We start from the raw sequence: 19,545 nt of genomic DNA on the forward strand, positions 1-19,545 counted from the left end.
CTCTCTCACACACACACACAGACCCAGGCCTGTCTCTCTCTCTCTCTCTCTCTCTCTCACACACACACACACACACACACGAGGGGTTTGAAAACTGCCCTCTTGATTGGAAGGGGGGCAGCCTGGTCCCGCTCCAGGGGTCTGAATTCCCCCTGCATTTACTGCCCCTCCCCACTGCCCCTCCCCTCCACCCCCCGCCCCGTGTCCGACCTGGGAGCGCTCAGCCCCCTGTGAGCTCCCCACAGCGAGTCCCCCTGGGTGGGGCCCCTGGGGACTCCTCTGACACCCCCAAAGGGCCCTTGCCCCCCCCCCCGCAGGTAGCCGGGACGCAGCCGGGTTATGAGCCGTGGGCATAGGACAGAGGTCGTTAGCACCGGGAGCAGGGACCTGCAGCAACGTCCGTCTGGGGGGGACCCAGAGTCCCGGCCTCTGCCCCCCAAGTCCCAAACCAGCAGCCCAGCCTCAGCCCCGCCCCAGTCCCCCTCCCACCTCTGGGCTTCGTCTCTCTCCTTGGCAAACCGGTCCCCTGGGCGCTTCGTTCCCAGCCCCTCCGTCCGGCTCCTTGCGGGGGACGGCCCCGGCCATGGGGTGCCGGGCTACAGTGTGTGGGCCGGTCTCTGCGCCCCATTAGCCCGTCGCCGTCACCCCTGCCCTGCACCGATCCCGCCCCCTAGATACAGGAGTGATGCGTGGGGAAACTGAGGCACGCGCACAGAACTCAGAGACAGCGTTAAGGACATTCCCGCTTGGGCACAGTGGGGTGTGGGGGGGGAGCGGTTTGGGAATATGGATGTACCCGGAGGGGGGCATTCATGGGAGAGACGGCCGGGCAGAGAACGGTGCCGTGTGCAGGAGGGTCCTCGCTCCTGGGCGAGTTCGTCCCGCAGGCGCCGACCGGCCCTCAGAGAAGGTTTCGTCTCCAGCCCAGACGAGCTTTCCTCTGATCACAGAAAGTTCCCTTGGGCCAGAGGCGCGGAGGCCCCAGCAGGGGTCTGCGGCCTGGAGCTTCGGCTGGGCCTAGCCCCCCTGGCCCCAGTGATGTTGGCCAGGATGCCCGCGCCCACCTGACCCCCGGGGCGCGGCCGGGCCTTTGGGTTCCCTTCTGCGGGCGGCCCAGGGCCCTGCCCTGTGCTGAGTTTCGGACCCGGCCTCCAGCTTCTCCGGGTGGGTTTGAACCCGGGGTCACGGCGGTTTGATCAGCATCAGCCCCCACTCCAGGGAAAATAGCGACTGGTCCCGGACCCAGGAGTGACCCACCTATAGTACCCCCTGCCCCACCCCACCCTTGCCCTCGGGCATCATTTGGGCACGGGGCGGGGCGGGGGGGAACCAGTCTGGTCACTCAGGGAGGGGACAGTGCAGAGGGGAGGGGCAGGTCCAGGGAGGAGAGGGGAGGGGGCGGTTCAGGAGGGGTGGGTTCAGTGCAGCAGGGAGGGGCCAGTGCAGGCAGGAGGGGGGAGGGGGTGGTTCAGGGGGCAGGGCCGGCGCAGGGAGGGGCGGGGTCAGTGCAGAGGGAAGGGGGCGGTACAGGGAGGAGAGGGGAGGGGGCGGTGCAGGGGGCGGTGCAAATTCAGGGAGGAGAGGGGAGGGGGTGGTGCAAGGGGCGGGACCAGATTAGGGGGCGGGGCCGGCGCAGGGAGGGGCGTGGTCATTGCAGAGGGGAGGGGCCGGCGCAGGGGGGGAGAGGGGCCGTTCGGGAGGGGTCGGTGCAGGGGGCGGGGTCAGTTCAGGGGGGCGGGGCCGGTGCAATGGGATAAATGCCCCAGGCTGACCCCCACACTCCCACCCACCTCCCGTCGCTCCCAGTCCGGTCCCGGTCTCGCCCAGCTCGGCCCGGCCATGCCGATCCGCTTCGCCCCGCTGCGCCTCCCGCTGCGGCGCCGGCTGCAGACCGCCGCGGTCCTGCAGTGGGTCTTCTCCTTCCTGGCGCTGGGTGAGGGGCGCTGGGGGGCTGCGGGGGGGCGATGCTCGGGGGGGTCCCTCTAGGGGAGGCTCTGCAGGGGGATGGCGTCCCCTCTAAACATCAGCTCCCCTGCCCTTCCCGGACGCCTGGGTCCCTTCTCTGGAGTGGGGGGGGGGGAGCCCCCCCCACATACTGAAATGCTGGGAGTTGAGCCTTCCCCCCCCATACGGAGTGGGGGGGTGTTTCCCCTGCTCCCCCACCCTGCCCGCTGTGGGGTGTCTCCCAAGCAGGCTCCCTGCTCGGAGCGCTGTGGGGGGCGGGGGTGTTAACAGGGGCAGGGGGGGTGCTGAGACATGGCCCCCCCACCCGCTGCAAAGCGCCCCCACCTGCTGGAGTGGGGGGAGCGGTGCCCCCTGCCCCACACCCACCCCTGGGGGCCGGTATGTGCCCCCTCCTTCCCCCGGCCTGACTCAGGGCCAGTTTGAGAGAGGGCATTTTTGGGGGTGGGGGGGAAGTAAGCACCAGTTGTGGGGTGCATGGCGGGAGTGGGGCTGGTGCATTGGTGGGCAATGGGGGGGATGTATGGGGTGGAGCTGCCCGGAGTTGGGGGTGTATGGGGGGCAGGAGCCCTGGGAGGGACTGGGCCTGGTGTGATGGGAGGTGGGTACATGGGGGGGGGAGCAGCCCTGGGGAGAAGTGGGGCTGGTGCATTGGTGGGCAATGGGGGGGATGTATGGGGTGGAGCAGCCCGGAGTTGGGGGTGCCTGGGGGGGACTGGGCCTGGTGTGATGGGAGGTGGGTACATGGGGGGGGCGGGGAGCAGCCCTGGGGAGAAGTGGGGCTGGTGCATTGGTGGGCAATGGGGGGGTACATGGGGGGGATGTATGGGGTGGAGCAGCCTGGAGTTGGGGGTGCCTGGGGGGGAGTGGGGCTGGTGCAATGGGGGGGATGTATGGGGTTGAGCAGCCCGGAGTTGGGGGTGCATTTGGGGAGAGGGGGGTGCAGGGGGGAGCAGCCCTGTGGTGGGGGGGGTTGGGTGCACTGGGGGGGGCTGGTCCCTAACTCCCCTCTCTCTTTCCCCCCCCCAGCCCAGTGCTGCCTGGCCCTGTTCCTGCTGGCGCTGCTGGGGGATCTCTGGCTGCCGGCCCTGCTCTACGCCGCCTGGCTCTACCTGGACCGGGAGACCCCGGCCCGCGGGGGGCGCCGCTCGCCCTGGGTCCGCAACTGGCCTGTCTGGCGGCACTTCCGGGACTATTTCCCCATCACGGTGAGACCCGGGGCTCCCCCCCTGGGCCCCGTATCGTGTCCCCCCCCGGTGGCCCTTGGGTGGGGGGGCTCCCCCCCTGGGCCCCGTATCGTGTCCCCCCCGGTGGCCCTTGGGTGGGGGGGCTCCCCCCCTGGGCCCCGTATCGTGTCCCCCCCGGTGGCCCTTGGGTGGGGGGGCTCCCCCCCCTGGGCCCCGTATCGTGTCCCCCCCCGGTGGCCCTTGGGTGGGGGGGCTCCCCCCCTGGGCCCCGTATCATGTCCCCCCCGGTGGCCCTCGGGTGGGGGGACTGCCCCCCTGGGACCCGTAGTGCGTCCCCCCGGTAGCCTTTGGGGAGGGGGGTGCTGTATCGTGCAGTGTACCCCACCCCTGCGGTGTCTTGGCACCCCCGGTATCCCCTGCCACGCTCCTGCTGCCCCGTGTCGGGGGGGGGCCCCTCTCAGCCCTCCCCTCTCTCCGCAGCTGGTGAAGACGGCGCCCCTGGACCCCTCCCGCAATTACCTCTTCGGGTTCCACCCCCACGGGGTGCTGGTGGCCGGCGCCTTCGGGAACTTCTGCACCGAGGCCACAGGGTTCGGGGAGCTGTTCCCAGGGCTCACCCCACACCTGCTCATGCTACCCTTCTGGTTCCGCCTGCCCCTCTTCCGCGACTACATCATGAGTGGGGGTGAGCGCGGCCCAGATGCCTGGGTTCTCTCCCCGGCTCTGGGAGGGGAGTGGGGGCTGGTGGGTTAGAGCAGGGGGGGCTGGGAGCCAGGACTCCTGGGTTCTCTCCCCGGCTCTGGGAGGGGAGGGGGGGCTGGTGGGTTAGAGCAGGGGGGGCTGGGAGCCAGGACTCCTGGCTTCTCTCCCTGGCGCTGGGAGGGGAGTGGGTGCTGGAGGGTTAGAGCAGGGGGGGGCCGGGAGCCAGGACTCCTGGGTTCTCTCCCCGGCTCTGGGAGGGGAGTGGGGGCTGGTGGGTTAGAGCAGGGGGGGCTGGAGCCAGGACTCCTGGGTTCTCTCCCCGGCTCTGGGAGGGCAGTGGGGTCTGGTAGGTTAGAGCAGGGGGGGCTGGGAGCCAGGACTCCTGGGTTCTCTCCCTGCACTGGGAGGGGAGTGGGGGCTGGTGGGTTAGTGCAGGGGGGGCTGGGAGCCAGGACTCCTGGGTTCTCTCCCTGGCTCTGGGAGGGGAGTGGGGGCTGGTGGGTCAGAGCAGGGGGCTGGGAGCCAGGACTCCTGGGTTCTCTCCCTGGCTCTGGGAGGGGAATGGGGGCTGGTGGGTCAGAGCAAGGGGGCTGGGAGCCAGGACTCCTGGGTTCTCTCCCCGGCTCTGGGAGGGGAGTGGGGGCTGGTGGGTTAGAGCGGGGGGGGGGGGGGGGGGCGGCTGGGAGCCAGGACTCCTGGGTTCTCTCCCTGGCTCTGGGAGGGGAGTGGGGTCTAGTTGGGGGCTGGGGCAGCCAGGACTCTTGGGTTCTCTGCCCAGGCAGCGCAGTGACTGTCCTGTTCTCGCTCTCCAGGTCTGGTCTCCTCGGACAAGGCCAGTGTCTCCTACCTGCTGGGCCAGGAGGGTGGGGGGCAGGTGGCTGTGATCGCAGTGGGGGGCCCCCCTGAGTCGCTGGAGGCCCGGCCCGGGGCACTGACCCTCCAGATCCTCAGCCGCAAGGGGTTCATCAAGGCAGCCCTGCAGCACGGGTCAGTGAGCTGGGGGGGGGGGGGCAGCGGGGGAAGGGAGCTGGAATGGCTCAGGTTCGGGGGGGGGGACTCCTGGGGGGGGAAATGGAATTGACTTGTGTGTGGGATTATGGTATGGGGGGTTGGGGATTTTGGGGGGCTGGGGAGGGGGTTACAAAGTGGAGGGAGTGCAGCAGGGGAGGATTTGGGGGCAGGTGGGGCTGTGGGAATCCTGAGGGCTGGATGTAGAGGGGAGGTGTGGGGGGGCTGGGGGAGCAGGGTGGAGGGGGTGGTGTCAGGAGGGGCACAGATTGGGGGGGGTGGAACTGTGGGGCAGTGGCTGGAGGAGTGGGGGGCATTGGAGAGGGCGTCTTGGGCCAGGCACAGATCGGGGGGGAGGCAGTGGCTGGAGGAGTGGGGGGTGTCGGGCAGGGCACAGATTGGGGGGCAGTGGCTGGAGGAGTGGGGGGTGTTGTGGAGAGGGGGTGTCGGGCAGGGCACAGACGAGGGGGGCAGTGGCTGGAGAAGTTGGGGGTGTCGGGCAGGGCACAGATTGGGGGGCAGTGGCTGGAGGAGTGGGGGGTGTTGTGGAGAGGGGGTGTCGGGCAGGGCACAGACGAGGGGGGGCAGTGGCTGGAGAAGTTGGGGGGTGTCGGGCAGGCACAGATTGGGGGGCAGTGGCTGGAGGAGTGGGGGGTGTTGTGGAGAGGGGGTGTCGGGCAGGGCACAGACGAGGGGGGCAGTGGCTGGAGAAGTTGGCGGTGTTGGGCAGGGCACAGATTGGGGGGCAGTGGCTGGAGGAGTGGGGGGTGTTGTGGAGAGGGGGTGTTGGGCAGGGCACAGATCGGCGGGGAGGCAGTGGCTGGAGGAGTGGGGGGTGTTGGAGAGGGGGCGTCGGGCAGGGCACAGATTGGGGGGCAGTGGCTGGAGGGGTGGGGGGCATTGGAGAGGGGGTGTTGGGCAGGGCACAGACCAGGGGGGCAGTGGCTGGAGGAGGGGTACATTATGGAGCAGGGGGTCTCTGGGGGAGGTGTCCAGGGGAGAGCAGCAGGTGGTGCAGGGGGGGCCAGGACATGGGGGGTGGGGGCCACAGCTCCGGGAGGCTCCCCCTGACCCGCCCCTCTCCCCGCAGCGCCCGCCCTGGTGCCGGTGTTCTCCTTCGGGGAGAACGAGCTGTTTCACCAGGTGCCGAACCCCCGGGGGTCGCTGGTGCGGGCCGTGCAGGAGCGGCTGCAGAAGCTCATGGGGCTGGCGCTGCCCCCTGTTCCATGCCCGCGGGGTCTTCCAGTACAGCTTCGGCCTGCTGCCCTTCCGCAGCCCCATCCACACCGTGGGTGAGCCGGGGCCGGGGCTGGGAGCCAGGACGCCTGGGTTCCCTCCCTGGCTCTGGGAGGGCAGTGGGGGCTGGGGGGTTAGAGCAGGGGGCTGGGAGCCAGGACACCTGGGTTCTCTCCCCGGCTCTGGGAGGGGTGTGGGGCTGGTGGGTACGGTAGGGGGCTGGGAGCCAGGACGCCTGGGTTCCCTCCCCGGCTCTGGGAGGGGAGTGGGGGCTGGGGGGGTTAGAGCAGGGGGCTGGGAGCCAGGACGCCTGGGTTCTCTCCCCGGCTCTGGGAGGGGAGTGGGGCTGGTGGGTACGGTAGGGGGCTGGGAGCCAGGACCCCTGGGTTCTCTCCCCGGTTCTGGGAGGGGAGTGGGGCTGGTGGTTAGAGCGGGGGGGCTGGGAGCCAGGACTCCTGGATTCTCTCCCTGCAGCAGCTTTGGGGGGGGGGCTGGGAGCCAGGACTCCTGGATTCTCTCCCTGCAGCAGCTTTGGGGTGCCAAAGTCGACACATCCTTTGCTGAACGGCTGTAGCGGGAAGCTGTTTGCCGGGGGTGGGGGCGGTGATGGGGGCAGGGAGCGGGAAGAGACCCCAGCTGGGCTGTGGGGGGAGCTGGCGGCTGGGGGGTGTCTGTCTGCAGTGCCTGGCGCGGCGGGGACGTTGCCAGCTGTTCTCTGACCCAGTCCCCCCCCATGCCCGCCCCAGGGGATCAGGGCTATTGCCCCATATGGAGCCAGACTTTAACGGCGCGTCGGTGGGGTGGGGGGTGACGGGTGGATCTGGCGCTAACCCCGTCTTTTCCCCTAGTGGGGGCGCCCATCCTGGTGCCCCAGACGCCCTGCCCATCCCGCGAGGCCATCGACTGGCTCCACGCCACCTACCTGGAGCAGCTCATCGCGCTCTTCGAGGAGAACAAGACCAAGTATGGGGTCCCCCCAGAGAAGCACCTCAACCTTATCTAGGGGCGCTGCCCCCCAGAGCCTGCCGCAGCATGCTGGGACTCTGATACGGGGGGTGGGGATCAGGCCCTGTGGGGGAGCGGTGGGGGGGGCTGCTCTGCTGGGGGGGGCAGTTCTTATTGGGGGCCCCCCCATGGGGAGCCCTCAGGGGCTTTTTTGGTTCCCCCTTCAATGGGGAGGGGGGCCCTAGAGGGGGAACTTGAAGGAACCCCAACTCCCTGGGCCAGACTTGGCCACTCCCTGCCCCCCCCACTTCTTGACCCAGGATCTGGCTGCCCCATCTCAGGGTACCCCAGCCCCCCAGCAGGGGTGTGGGGCTGGCTAGGGGCTGTGGGGTGTGCTTCCAGCCAGCCTCGCTCTGAGTCAGGGGGCGTGGGGCAGTGACTGCCCTTTCTCCTGCAGACACCTGCCCCCCCCTGGATTCGCCTCGCTGCAAGAGGGTAGCGGTTGTGCAACTGTGGCCATGGGTCCCAGGGCTGTCTGGGCAGCATCTGCCCACCCCCCCCCCCTGTTACTGTTTGAAGTGGGCCTGGGCCAGACTGTAACTCCAGTCCCACGGGGCTTGCAATAAACCACCTTCCTGTGCAATCGGCTGCTGTCCTGTGTGTGGGGGACGGGGCGGCACCGGGGCAGGGGTTGCTGGGCTGCTGGGGTTTGTGTAGGGAGCGGAGCGCTGCCTCCACCCCTGCCTCAGGTCACACAGCAGCTCGGGGGCAGAGCCGGGGAGAGAACCCAGGAGTCCTGGCTCCCAGCCCCCCGCTCTAACCCACCATCCCCACTCCCCCTCCCCGAGCCCGGGAGAGAACCCAGGAGTCCTGGGTGAAGAGCCAGCCTCTTGCCCTGAGGCACTCAAAGGCGGTGGGGGCTGGATGGTCCCAGGGCCCCGCTGTAACCAGCCGGCCCCAGAGCAGGAGCCGGTTTAAACATTTATCTTTCTGCAAACTCGGCCCAGGGCTGGGCAAAGGGCACCAGCAGACAGGCCGGGCATTGAGAAACCGAGGCAGCATGGCACAGGGGCTGGGGACACCAGCTTGGGAGCCAGGACTCCTGGGTTCTCTTCCCCGGCTCTGGGAGGGGAGTGGGGGCTGGTGGGTTAGAGCAGGGGGGGCTGGGAGCCAGGACTCCTGGGTTCTCTCCCCAGCTCTGGGAGGGGAGTGGGGGCTGCTGGGAGCCAGGACTCCTGGGTTCTCTCCCGACTCTGGGAGGGGAGTGGGGGCTGGTGGGTTAGAGCAGGGGGGGCTGGGAGCCAGGACTCCTGGGTTCTCTTCTAACCCCCTATGTTCTAACTGCATTACATCCACTTCCTTATGAATACGAGCTGCCATCCTAGGTTAGCCCCAAGTCCGTCTTGCCCCCTGTCCGGTCTCTGACGCCGGCTGGTCCCACAGCCCCAGGGGGATTGTAGAGAACAGGGGAAACGGTGGAGAGCCCCTGGGTGTCTTGGCCTGACAGAGAGACCCCCGGCACGTGGGGCTGCCCTCAATGGACCTGCCCTCCAGGCACTGATCTCGGTGGGGTTTGACCTCGGTCACACCATCCCCTGGCAGGGCGTCCCACAGGCTAGTTGTGTGGCCAACCACGGCTTCCTCTGGTTTGTGTTAAACCGCTGGCGGGTGCCGCCGGATCAGGTGTTATGGGAAGGAGGAAACGACAGGCCTCGTGTTACAGCCCTGGGTCGTATCCTGCCCCCCCGTCCCTCCCGAGTCGTCTGTTTCCCCCAGCCAGCAGCCCCGGTCTGGAGATGTTCCCTACTCGATGCTGTGCGGGAGGGGACGCCCGGAGTGGGACACCATGTCCAGGGGGCTGCCCCCCAGCGCTTTAGGGTACCACCACGGAAATCCTCGCCTGAGGGGCCCATCTACCCTGGCGTCCTGGCTGGCTCGAAGGGGGGACGTGCGCCTCCTAGTGGCTGATGCCAGAAACACAGCTGCTGGGCAAAATATCCCAGCTCCCCACCCCTGCTTGTTCGAGGTTCTTTACCTAGCCAGCTGCAAGTGGGGAGAGGGCCTGCCCCTCCCTGCAGCTGAGGGGGGCTGGACTGCCACCCGTGGGTGCCAGCTCCTCCTAGCAATGGGGCTCCTGCCTGAGGCTGGGTGAGGGAGTGGGGTGCCCCCTGCAGCTGGGGTGCAGGGCCCCCCCTGGGGTGGGGGTGCAGTGGGTCTAGGAGGGGCCTGGACTCTGCCCGGATCATCCCCCACCCAGCTCTGGGCCTTAGATTAGGGCTGGGCATGGAGGGGCTCCCTGGGCCGAGTGAAGGCAGCTGGTAGCAGCTCGTTAAACACTGAGAAAATGAGGTGCAGAGGGGAGGAAGGGAGGTGCCTAAATCTAGCAGGAGTCCTGGCTCCCAGCCCCCCCTGCTCTAACCCATCAGCCCCCACTCCCCTCCCAGAGCCGGGGAGAGAACCCAGGAGTCCTGGCTCCCAGCCCCCCCCCTGCTCTAACCCACCAGCCCCCCCCCCCTCCCAGAGCTGGGGAGAGAACCCAGGAGTCCTGGCTCCCAGCCCCCCCTGCTCTAACCCACCAGCCCTCACTCCTCTCCCGGAGCCCGGGAGAGAACCCAGGCGTCCGATCCGCGCCAGGCCCTGGCTCTGAGTCTCTCCCTGCCCCCCGCCCTTGCTTACTCTCCTGCCCCGCCGGAGTCTCATGTCGCTCCTGGGGCCAAAGTGCATCGTCGTGAGTGGGATCGAGGATCCGGAGCAGGGAGCAGGCCCCCAGGGCGTGGAGCTGGTGGTGAGAGCCCCCCTGCTGCTGGGGGCAGGGGCCAGGCTCGGGGGGAGGGCAGGGGCTGGGGTGAATCTGTGCGGGGTCGGGGGTCAGTTCCTCTCCCCTCCACAGGGTGTTGTGGGAGCCAGAACTCCTGTGTCCCTACACATCCCCCCTCCCCCCCCCCCCCCCCCAGCTTGGTCAGCCCTCCCATCCGTCCATCCATCTCCCACACCTCCCCATGTGTATGTCTCCCTCCCCCCCCCCTTCCCCCGGGGCTCACGTGTCCTCATGCATTGGGGTGGGGTGTTTGTAAGGTAAACAGCCCCCATGCCCTGTCTCAGAGCCAGGACCATATAACCAGCCCCGTGCCCCACCCCAGAGGTGGCCACATCTCAGCGCCGGGAGAGGGGTCCCTGGGTCACTGGTCGCCCCGCCCCAGAGGTGGCTGCATCTCAGTGCCGGGCGAGGGGTCCCCGGTCACCCCGCCCCAGAGGTGGCCGCATCTCAGCGCCGGGCCAGGGGTCCCCGGGTCACCGGCCACCCTGCCCCAGAGGTGGGCGCATCTCGGCACTGGGAGAGGGGTCCCTGTATAACCAGCTCTCCCACCCCGCAGGTGGCAGCATTTCAGAACCGGGCGAGGGGTCCCTGGATGAAGAGGTGGCCGGCCGGGCCCGGACTCTGTTCTCTCCTCGCAGCCGGGGGCTTCGTGGAGCCGGGCTCCCCCCAGCAGGATGACAGGTGCCCTGAAGAAGCACCTTGAGCTGCTGAGCGTTTTTCAGTGGGTTATGACCTTCCTCTTCTTCGGTAAGTGAGGCCGAGAGGGCCAGGGGAGGGGGGGGGGGCTGACTCCTGCATTGGGGGAGGTGGATGCTGCCAGATAGGCCTTTACACCATCCCCTGGCAAGGAGTTCCGCAGGTTAACAAAGCAGTTCCTCTTGTTGGTATTAAACCTGCTGCCTGTTAATTTCGTCGGGCAACCCCTGGGATCTTGTGTTGTGTGAAGGGGTAAATAACACTTCCCTGTTTGCTTTCCACACCCCAGCCCTCGTTTTATAGACCTCGATCGTATCCCCCCTTAGGCGTCTCTTTTCCAAGCTGAACAGCCCCTGTCTTTTTAGTCTCTCCTCGTACGGGAGCCGTTCTGTACCCTGGATCACCTGTGCTGCCTTTCTCTGAACCTTTGCCAGTCCCACTAGATCCTTTTTGCAATGGGGCGACCGCATCTGCACACAGTATTCAAGATGTGGGCGTACCAGGGATAATATTTTCTGTCCTATTATCTATCCCTTTCTTAATGATTCCCAACGTTCTGTTCACTTTTTTGGCTGCCGCTGCACACTGAGTGGATGTTTGCAGAGAACTCTCCACAGTGACTCCAAGATCTTTCGTGAGATGTAACAGCTAATTTAGGCCCCATCATTTTATATGTCTAGTTGGGATTATATTTTCCCATGTGCATTGCTTTGCATTTATTAACATTGAATTTCATCTGCCATTTTGTTGCCCAGTCACCCAGGTTTGTGAGATCCTTTTGTAGCTCTTCGCAGTCTGCCTGGGACTTAACTATCTTGAGTAGTTTTGTATCATCTGCAAATTTTGCCACCTCACTGTTTACCCCTTTTTCCAGATCGTTTATGAATAAATTGAATAGAACTGGGCCCAGTACAGACCCCTGGGGGACACCACGATTTACCTCTCTCCATTCTGAAAACTGACCATTTATTCCTACCCTGTTTTTCCTATCCGTTACCCACTAACTGATCCAGGAGGGGACTTTCCCTCTTATCCCATGGCAGTTGACTTTGCTTAAGTGCCTTTGGTGGGGGACCTTGTCAAAGGCTTTCTGAAAATCTAAGTGCACCATATCCACTGAATCCCCCTTGTCCACATGCCTGTTGACCCTCTCCAAGAATTCTAGTAGATTGGTGAGGCATGATTTCCCTTTACAAAATCCATGTTGACTCTTCCCCAACAAATTATGTTCATCTCTGTGTCTGACAATTCTGTTCTTTACTAGAGTTTCAACCAGTTTGCCGGTACTGACGTCAGACTTACCAGCCTGTAATTGCCGGGATCACCTCTAGAGCCCTCTTTAAAAATTGGCGTCAGGTTAGCTCTCCTCCAGTCATCTGGCCCAGCGGCTGAGTTAGGGGACAGGTGACATACTCTGCAATGTCCTGAGTTCCTGCAGATCTGGGCTGATCCCATCTGGGCCTGGCGACGGATCGCTGTGTAATTGATCCATTTGTTCTACCATCTCTTCGCTGGACACCTCAGTGTGGCGCCGGCCCTCAGCTCTGTCCTCCCCCGACAGGTGCCTTCTTCACGTCCCTGCTGTTCTACCTGCTCTTCACCCGCCTCTGGGCCGTCTCTGTGCTGTACTTCGTGTGGTGGGTGCTCGACCGCGACACCCCAGAGAGAGGTGAGTGTCCCTGACCCCCGACCCCGTGCCCCCCATCCCCCCTGAGCCAGCCAGTCCCTGCCCTGGGGCCGGGCGGGAGCCGGCGCCCCCTAGAGGGGACAGGCCCCTGCCCCATTCCCCGCCCCCCTGAGCCAGCCAGTCCCTGCCCTGGGGCCGGGCGGGAGCCGGCGCCCCCTAGAGGGGACAGGTCCCTGCCCCATTCCCCGCCCCCCCCGAACCAGCCAGTCCCTGCCCTGGGGCCGGGTGGGAGCCGGCGCCCCCTAGAGGGGACAGGTCCCTGCCCCATTCCCCGCCCCCCTGAGCCAGCCAGTCCCTGTCCTGGGGCCGGGTGGGAGCCGCCGCCCCCTAGAGGGGACAGGTCCCTGCCCCATTCCCCGCCCCCCTGAGCCAGCCAGTCCCCGCCCTGGGGCCGGGTGGGAGCCGGCGCCCCCTAGAGGGGACAGGCCCCTGCCCCATTCCCCGCCCCCCCCGAACCAGCCAGTCCCCGCCCTGGGGCCGGGTGGGAGCCGGCGCCCCCTAGAGGGGACAGGCCCCTGCCCCATTCCCTGCCCCCCTGAGCCAGCTAGCCCCTGCCCTGGGGCCGGGTGGGAGCCGGCGCCCCCTAGAGGGGACAGGCCCCTGCCCCATTCCCCGCCCCCCTGAGCCAGCCAGTCCCTGCCCTGGGGCCGGGTGGGAGCCGGCGCCCCCTAGAGGGGACAGGCCCCTGCCCCATTCCCCGCCCCCCTGAGCCAGCCAGTCCCTGCCCTGGGGCTGGGTGGGAGCCGGCGCCCCCTAGAGGGGACAGGCCCCAGCCCCATTCCCTGCCCCCCTGAGCCAGCCAGTCCCTGCCCTGCGGCCGGGTGGGAGCCGGCGCCCCCTAGAGGGGACAGGTCCCTGCCCCATTCCCCGCCCCCCTGAGCCAGCCAGTCCCTGCCCTGGGGCCGGGTGGGAGCCGGCGCCCCCTAGAGGGGACAGGCCCCTGCCCCATTCCCCGCCCCCCTGAGCCAGCCAGTCCCTGCCCTGGGGCCGGGTGGGAGCCGGCGCCCCCTAGAGGGGACAGGCCCCTGCCCCATTCCCCACCCCCCTGAGCCAGCCAGTCCCTGCCCTGGGGCTGGGTGGGAGCCGGCGCCCCCTAGAGGGGACAGGCCCCAGCCCCATTCCCTGCCCCCCTGAGCCAGCTAGCCCCCGCCCTGGGGCCGGGTGGGAGCCGGCGCCCCCTAGAGGGGACAGGCCCCTGCCCCATTCCCCGCCCCCCTGAGCCAGCTAGCCCCTGCCCTGGGGCCGGGTGGGAGCCGGCGCCCCCTAGAGGGGACAGGCCCCTGCCCCATTCCCCGCCCCCCTGAGCCAGCCAGTCCCTGCCCTGGGGCCGGGTGGGAGCCGGCGCCCCCTAGAGGGGACAGGTCCCTGCCCCATTCCCCGCCCCCCTGAGCCAGCCAGCCCCCGCTCTGGGGCCGGGTGGGAGCCGCCGCCCCCTAGAGGGGACAGGTCCCTGCCCCATTCCCCGCCCCCCTGAGCCAGCCAGCCCCCGCTCTGGGGCCGGGTGGGAGCCGCCGCCCCCTAGAGGGGACAGGCCCCATTCCCCACCCCCCATATCTCTCCCCGCAGGCGGACGGCGCTCAGACTGGATGCGACGCTGGCGAGTCTGGCAGCATTTGACTGATTATTACCCTGTCAAGGTAACGGGGAGGGTCAGAGGGGTCAAGAGGGCATCTGCCCAGCTCAGGGGGATGAGGAATGGGGCAGGGGGGTGGGGGAAGTGGGGGGCAGTGGAGATAGGAAGGGGGGTTGGAGCAGTGGGGCCGGGACAGGGTGGGTATGTTTGGGGGGGGTCATACCAGAGTCTGAATATTCAACCCCCCCTGACTGCCTGTCTGTCCGACCCTCCCCTGCCCCTTCCGGCTTATGTTTGTCTGTCCAAATTGTCTGTCTCTCTCTCCACCCATTCCCTGCTCCCGGGGCTGCCCCCCTGCTCCCCCCCTCTGTCCCACACCAACCGCTTCATGAGCCCCTGCTCCCACAGTGACTCCTTTGCCCCCCTCAGCACCCCCTTTTATCCCCTCCGGCCCCCACGCTGACTCCGCTGATCCCTCTGCCCCACAATGACCCCTGGCCCCTTCCAGACCCCCATGTCCCTCTCTAACCTCTGCCCCCTCCCCACTGACTTCTGCCGCCACCCCCGACCTCTGCCCCACAATGACCCCTGGCCCCTTCCAGACCCCCATGTCCCTCTCTAACCTCTGCCCCCTCCCCACTGACTTCTGCCGCCACCCCCGACCTCTGCCCCACAATGACCCCCAGCCCCTTCCAGACCCCCATGTCCCTCTCTAACCTCTGCCCCCTCCCCACTGACCTCTGCCGCCGCTCCCCGACCTCTGCCCCACAATGACCCCCGGCCCCTTCCTAACCCCCTACCCCCCACTGACCTCTGCCGCTGCCCCAACCTCTGCCCCACAATGACCCCCTGCCCCCCTCTGACCTCTGCTGTCCCCAATCTCTGCCTGCCCCCCACTGACCGCTGCCCCACAATGACCCCTGGCCCCTTCCTGACCCCCATGTCCCTCTCTGACCTTTCCCCCCCTCTGCCTGCCCCCCACTGATTCTGCCCCCTCTGCCCCCTGCAGCTGGTGAAGACGGTGGCTCTGCCCCCCGACCGGAGCTACGTGCTGGGCTCCCACCCCCACGGCATCATGTGCGCGGGGGCCGCGGCCGCCTTCTGCACCGAGGGCCCCGGCTTCTCCCAGCTCTTCCCCGGCCTACGGCCCAGCCTGGCGCTGCTGGCTGGACTCTTCCGCCTGCCCCTCTACCGCGAGTACATGATGGGCTTCGGTGAGGGGCCGGGACCCCCGGGCATGGGGGGCTCTGGGTCGGGCAGGGATGGGGGGCACAGACACCACCACCCTGGGGGGGTTCTGGGGGGGCGGCAGGGATGGGGGGCACAGACACCCCACCCCCGGGACATGGTGGGCTCTGGGGGGGGCGGCAGGGATGCGGGTCACAGAGACACTCCCCTCCCCATGGGGCATGGTGGGCTTGGGGGGGGGGGGGGAGGAAGGGACAGCCCCCGGCACATGGTGCGCTCTGGGGGGGGGCAGGGACAAAGGGGGTGAACATGGCATCCCCCCACCCTGGGACATGGGCTCTGGGGAGGAGGACCTGGGGGGAGAAGCTTGTAGCTGCCCCCCCTCCACGGCCATGTGTATAGGGGGTGTGTGTGTGTGTGTCTCCCATCCCTATAGGGGGGTCTCTCATCCCGGGGGGGGCAGTTGGCCTTCTGGGCTCTGCCCCTCCCAGCTATAAAGATTTTATTTGGGGGGCACTGCTGTGCCCGGGGGGTGGTACGTGTCCCACTCCCCTTTGGTTCCCCATGCTCTGGGAGGGGTTAATTGCTCCCTGGGGTGGACCTGGGGGAGCTGCCGGCTTGTTCCCTGGGGCAAAGGGGGTGTTTGACCCAGGATGGGGGGAGGTTGCTGTTTCAGCCCCCCCCCCCCCCCCCCAGCTCACTATCTTCCCACACACACACAGGGATGTGCCCCGTGAGCCGCCCCAGCCTGGATTTCCTGCTTGCCCGGCCTGGCAACGCGGTGGTGATCGTGGTGGGGGGCGCGGCCGAGTCGCTGGACTGCGCCCCCGGGCAGCACCGCGTCACCCTGCGACGCCGCACCGGCTTCGTGCGCCTGGCGCTGCAGCACGGGTGGGTACCGGGGGGGCAGGCTGGAGCGGTGGGGGTGGGGGAACTGGGGTAGGGGACGGGCGCTGGGTGGGTCCTGGTTGGGCACCCGGAGATATGGGGCTGGTGCATTAGGGTCGGAAGCCAGGCCGGTGCATTGGGTGCGGGGGGCACTGGGGTGGTGAGCTGGGGCATGGGACGGGTGCTGCGTTGCTGGGAGACACCGTGTCGGGCTCCAGGCCGGTGCATGGGGTGGGTGCGTTGAGAAGGGCTGGGTGGGCAGACACTGGTGCCCGGGGCGGGGGAGCTGGGGCATGGGACGGGTGCTGCGTTGCTGGGGGGGCACCGGGTCGGGGGCCAGGCCGGTGCATTGGGTGGGTGCGTTGAGAAGGGCTGGGTGGGGGCACTGGGTGGGCAGACACTGGTGCCCGGGGCGGGGGAGCTGGGGCAGGGGACGGGTGCTACGTTGCTGGGAGGGCACAGTGTCCGGGTCCAGGCCGGTGCGTTGGGTGGGTGCGTTGAGAAGGGCTGGGTGGGGGCACTGGGTGGGCAGACACTGGTGCCCGGGGCGGGGGAGCTGGGGCAGGGGACGGGTGCTGCGTTGCTGGGAGGGCACAGTGTCCGGGTCCAGGCCGGTGCGTTGGGTGGGTGCGTTGAGAAGGGCTGGGTGGGGGCACTGGGTGGGCAGACACTGGTGCCCGGGGCGGGGGAGCTGGGGCAGGGGCCGGGTGCTGCGTTGCTGGGGGGGCACCGGGTCGGGCGCCAGGCCGGAGCTGCTCCCCGGCTCTAACCCCTCCCCCATCTTGTGGCAGGTCCGCCCTGGTGCCCGTCTATTCCTTCGGGGAGAACGAGCTCTTCCGGCAGCTCGTCTTCCCGCCGGGCAGCCGGCTGCGGCGCCTGCAGCTCCGCTTCAAGGACCTGACGGGCTTCGCGCCCTGCCTCTTCTGGGGGCGTGGGCCGCTGCCCTCGCCCTCGCCCGTCACCGTCGTGGGTGAGGAGACCGGGGAGGGGGCGGTCCCGGGCCCTGAGCCGGGCGGGGGGGGGGATCCCAGCCCCCCGCTAACCTCCCCTCCTCTCTCTCTCTCTCCACAGTGGGGAGCCCCATCCTGGTGCCGCGCCGCCCCCACCCCACCCAGGCCGAGGTCGCTCACTACCACGGGCTCTACGTGGAGCAGCTGTGCCAGCTCTTCGACCGCCACAAAGTCAGCTGTGGGGTGCCAGCCTCCTGCCGGCTCAGCGTGGCCTAGGGACCCCCGGCCGGGCCCCCCCGCCGGCCCCCCCCCGGCCTCCTGCCGGCTCAGCGTGGTCCAGGGACCCCCGGCCGGGCCCCCCGGCCGGGCCCCCCCGCCGGCCCCCCCCCGGCCTCCTGCCGGCTCAGCGTGGTCCAGGGACCCCCGGCCGGGCCCCCCCGCCGGCCCCCCCCCGGCCTCCTGCCGGCTCAGCGTGGCCTAGGGACCCCCGGCCGGGCCCCCCCGCCGGCCCCCCCGCCGGCCCCACCCCGACCTCCTGCCGGCTCAGCGTGGCCTAGGGATCCCCGGCCGGGCCCCCCCGCCGGCCCCCCCCCGGCCTCCTGCCGGCTCAGCGTGGCCTAGGGATCCCCGGCCGGGCCCCCCCGCCGGCCCCCCCCCGGCCTCCTGCCGGCTCAGCGTGGCCTAGGGACCCCCGGCCGGGCCCCCCCGCCGGCCCCCCCCCCCCGGCCTCCTGCCGGCTCAGCGTGGCCTAGGGACCCCCGGCCGGGACCCCCGGCCGGGCCCCCCCGCCGGACCCCCCCGGCCTCCTGCCGGCTCAGCGCGGTCTAGGTCCCCTTCTCCACTACACCCCCTGCCAGTTTAGCATCAGCAGGGGACCCCCCTGTGCCCAGTCCACAGGGTTCTGCCAGTTCAGCCTCGTCTCGGGGTCCTGCGCCCCCCACGCAGGCCCCTCCCCCTGTCCGGCTGGCTCGGGGTCACCTGGCTCGGGCTGCACCCCCCCGGCCGGGCCCCCACCTTGTCCCGCTGCTGCGTGGCCTGTAGCAGCCCCCGCCGGGGGGTGAGGGGGGGCCGGGTCCTGCTCTCAATAAAAGCTCGGAGAGTTTATTGGGCACCTCCCGGCTCCAGGGACTTTTTATACCTCCGCAGCCCCAGGGCTGCAAACCAGCCCCCCCCCCCACTCCCTCCCCTCCACGGACCGAGAGCGGGAGGCCCTGCCCAGCCCCCCCCCCCACTCCCTCCCCTCCACGGACCGAGAGCGGGGGGCCCTGCCCAGCCCCCCTCCCACTCCCTCCCCTCCACGGACCGAGAGCGGGAGGCCCTGCCCAGCCCCCCCCCACTCCCTCCCCTCCACGGACCGAGAGCGGGGGGCCCTGCCCAGCCCCCCCCCACTCCCTCCCCTCCACGGACCGAGAGCGGGGGGCCCTGCCCAGCCCCCCCCCACTCCCTCCCCTCCACGGACCGAGAGCGGGAGGCCCTGCCCAGCCCCCCCCCCCACTCCCTCCCCTCCACGGACCGAGAGCGGGGGGCCCTGCCCACCCCCCCCCACTCCCTCCCCTCCACGGACCGAGAGCGGGGGGCCCTGCCCAAACCCCCCAGCTGTGATATGGGTCCTGTTGTGCCGGGCGCTGCCCAGCCCCCCCCCCCCAAGGTCAGGCTGGGATGAAGGATTTGGGAGTGACAAAGAGGGGGGGGATTCCTGTGCGCACAGACACCTGCTCCTCCCCCAAAGGGGCTGGGCGGGGGGGGGGCGGGCGCTGCTGCTCGGTGACTAACATGGAAATTTCCTCTGAGTGCCTGAGCCCTGGGAAAGCGGGGAGGGGGCTGTGCCAGGGGAGATTAGGTGCTGGGGGGGGGCACCTTCTCTCACTCCTGTTCATCTTACCATGCACCGGACGCCTGGGTCCCTTCCCCTTCATGGCCCAGCTAAGGCGACCAGATGTCCCGTTTTTAAAGGGACAGTCCCGGTTTTGGGGGGACTTTTTCTTATCTCGGCGCCTATTACCCCCCCCTCCTGTTATTTCACAGTTGCTGTCTGGTCACCCTAAGCCCAGGCTTCCTGCTCACCATGCACCGGACGCCTGGGTCCCTTCTCCCTTCATGCACCGGGCTCCCGCCCCCCATGCACCGGACGCCTGGGACCCTTCCCCTTCATGCACCGGGCTCTCCCTCCCCCTTCGCACCTGCGTGTGCTCGCGACAGGCCTTTTGCTTTGCAGCTACGTGACCTCCGGGATTCCCTCCCGCAGCAAAAGGGTGGGGGTGGGCGGGAGAGAGGGGGCTGTGGTTTGGGGGGGGGACCCCCGCCCCCAGGAAAAGGGAGCGCCCCTCCCCCCACCGCAGGCACCGCTGGGATTCGAACCCAGGATCTCCTGTTTACTAGACAGGCGCTTTAACCAACTAAGCCACGGCGCCGGGCTGCTGGGCTGGGCGCCGGGCGCCCCAGCTGCCTGCTGGCTACGCGGGGGGGCCGGAATAAGTGTGTGTGGGGGGGGGGGGGAGCAGCTCTCTCTGGCTCTACCGCCCCCCTCCAAACCGGTGTCCCTGCGAGTTGAATTGGGAGTCAATCCGGATTGACACCCCAGGAAACGCCAGCAGCAGCCTCTGGCCTTGCTCCGGATTCCCCCCTCTCCCACCACGTGTGGAGGAGGCCCAGAGCCTGGCCTAGCTCGGGGGGAGTTATGGAGTTAGGATGGGGAGGCTGGGAGT

The 19,545-nt window shown here is 68.7% G+C and overlaps 2 protein-coding genes and 1 non-coding gene across 3 annotated transcripts; 2 read left to right on the top strand and 1 right to left on the bottom strand.

Moving 5' to 3' along the window:
- Nucleotides 1-1,839: 1,839 nt before the first annotated feature.
- LOC135889161 (2-acylglycerol O-acyltransferase 2-like) lies at nucleotides 1,840-7,098 on the top strand. Its single transcript, XM_065416973.1, is given in 7 exon segments — nucleotides 1,840-1,933; nucleotides 2,992-3,170; nucleotides 3,630-3,834; nucleotides 4,664-4,846; nucleotides 5,950-6,074; nucleotides 6,076-6,151; nucleotides 6,944-7,098. Coding segments are annotated over 7 exon segments (1,017 nt in total).
- Nucleotides 7,099-10,532: 3,434 nt separating this feature from the next.
- MOGAT3 (monoacylglycerol O-acyltransferase 3) lies at nucleotides 10,533-17,116 on the top strand. Its single transcript, XM_065417344.1, has 7 exons — nucleotides 10,533-10,605; nucleotides 12,116-12,223; nucleotides 13,808-13,878; nucleotides 14,824-15,028; nucleotides 15,725-15,893; nucleotides 16,682-16,860; nucleotides 16,962-17,116. The coding sequence occupies exons 1-7, from the start codon at nucleotides 10,533-10,535 to the stop codon at nucleotides 17,114-17,116; spliced, it is 960 nt and encodes a 319-aa protein (XP_065273416.1).
- A 2,061-nt stretch (nucleotides 17,117-19,177) lies between these two features.
- TRNAT-AGU (transfer RNA threonine (anticodon AGU)) lies at nucleotides 19,178-19,251 on the bottom strand. Its single transcript has one exon. It is a non-coding gene; the product is annotated as a tRNA-Thr (tRNA).
- Nucleotides 19,252-19,545: the final 294 nt, after the last annotated feature.

This window comes from Emys orbicularis, chromosome 15 (assembly GCF_028017835.1).
Source record: "Emys orbicularis isolate rEmyOrb1 chromosome 15, rEmyOrb1.hap1, whole genome shotgun sequence".
Lineage (NCBI taxonomy): Eukaryota > Metazoa > Chordata > Testudines > Emydidae > Emys > Emys orbicularis.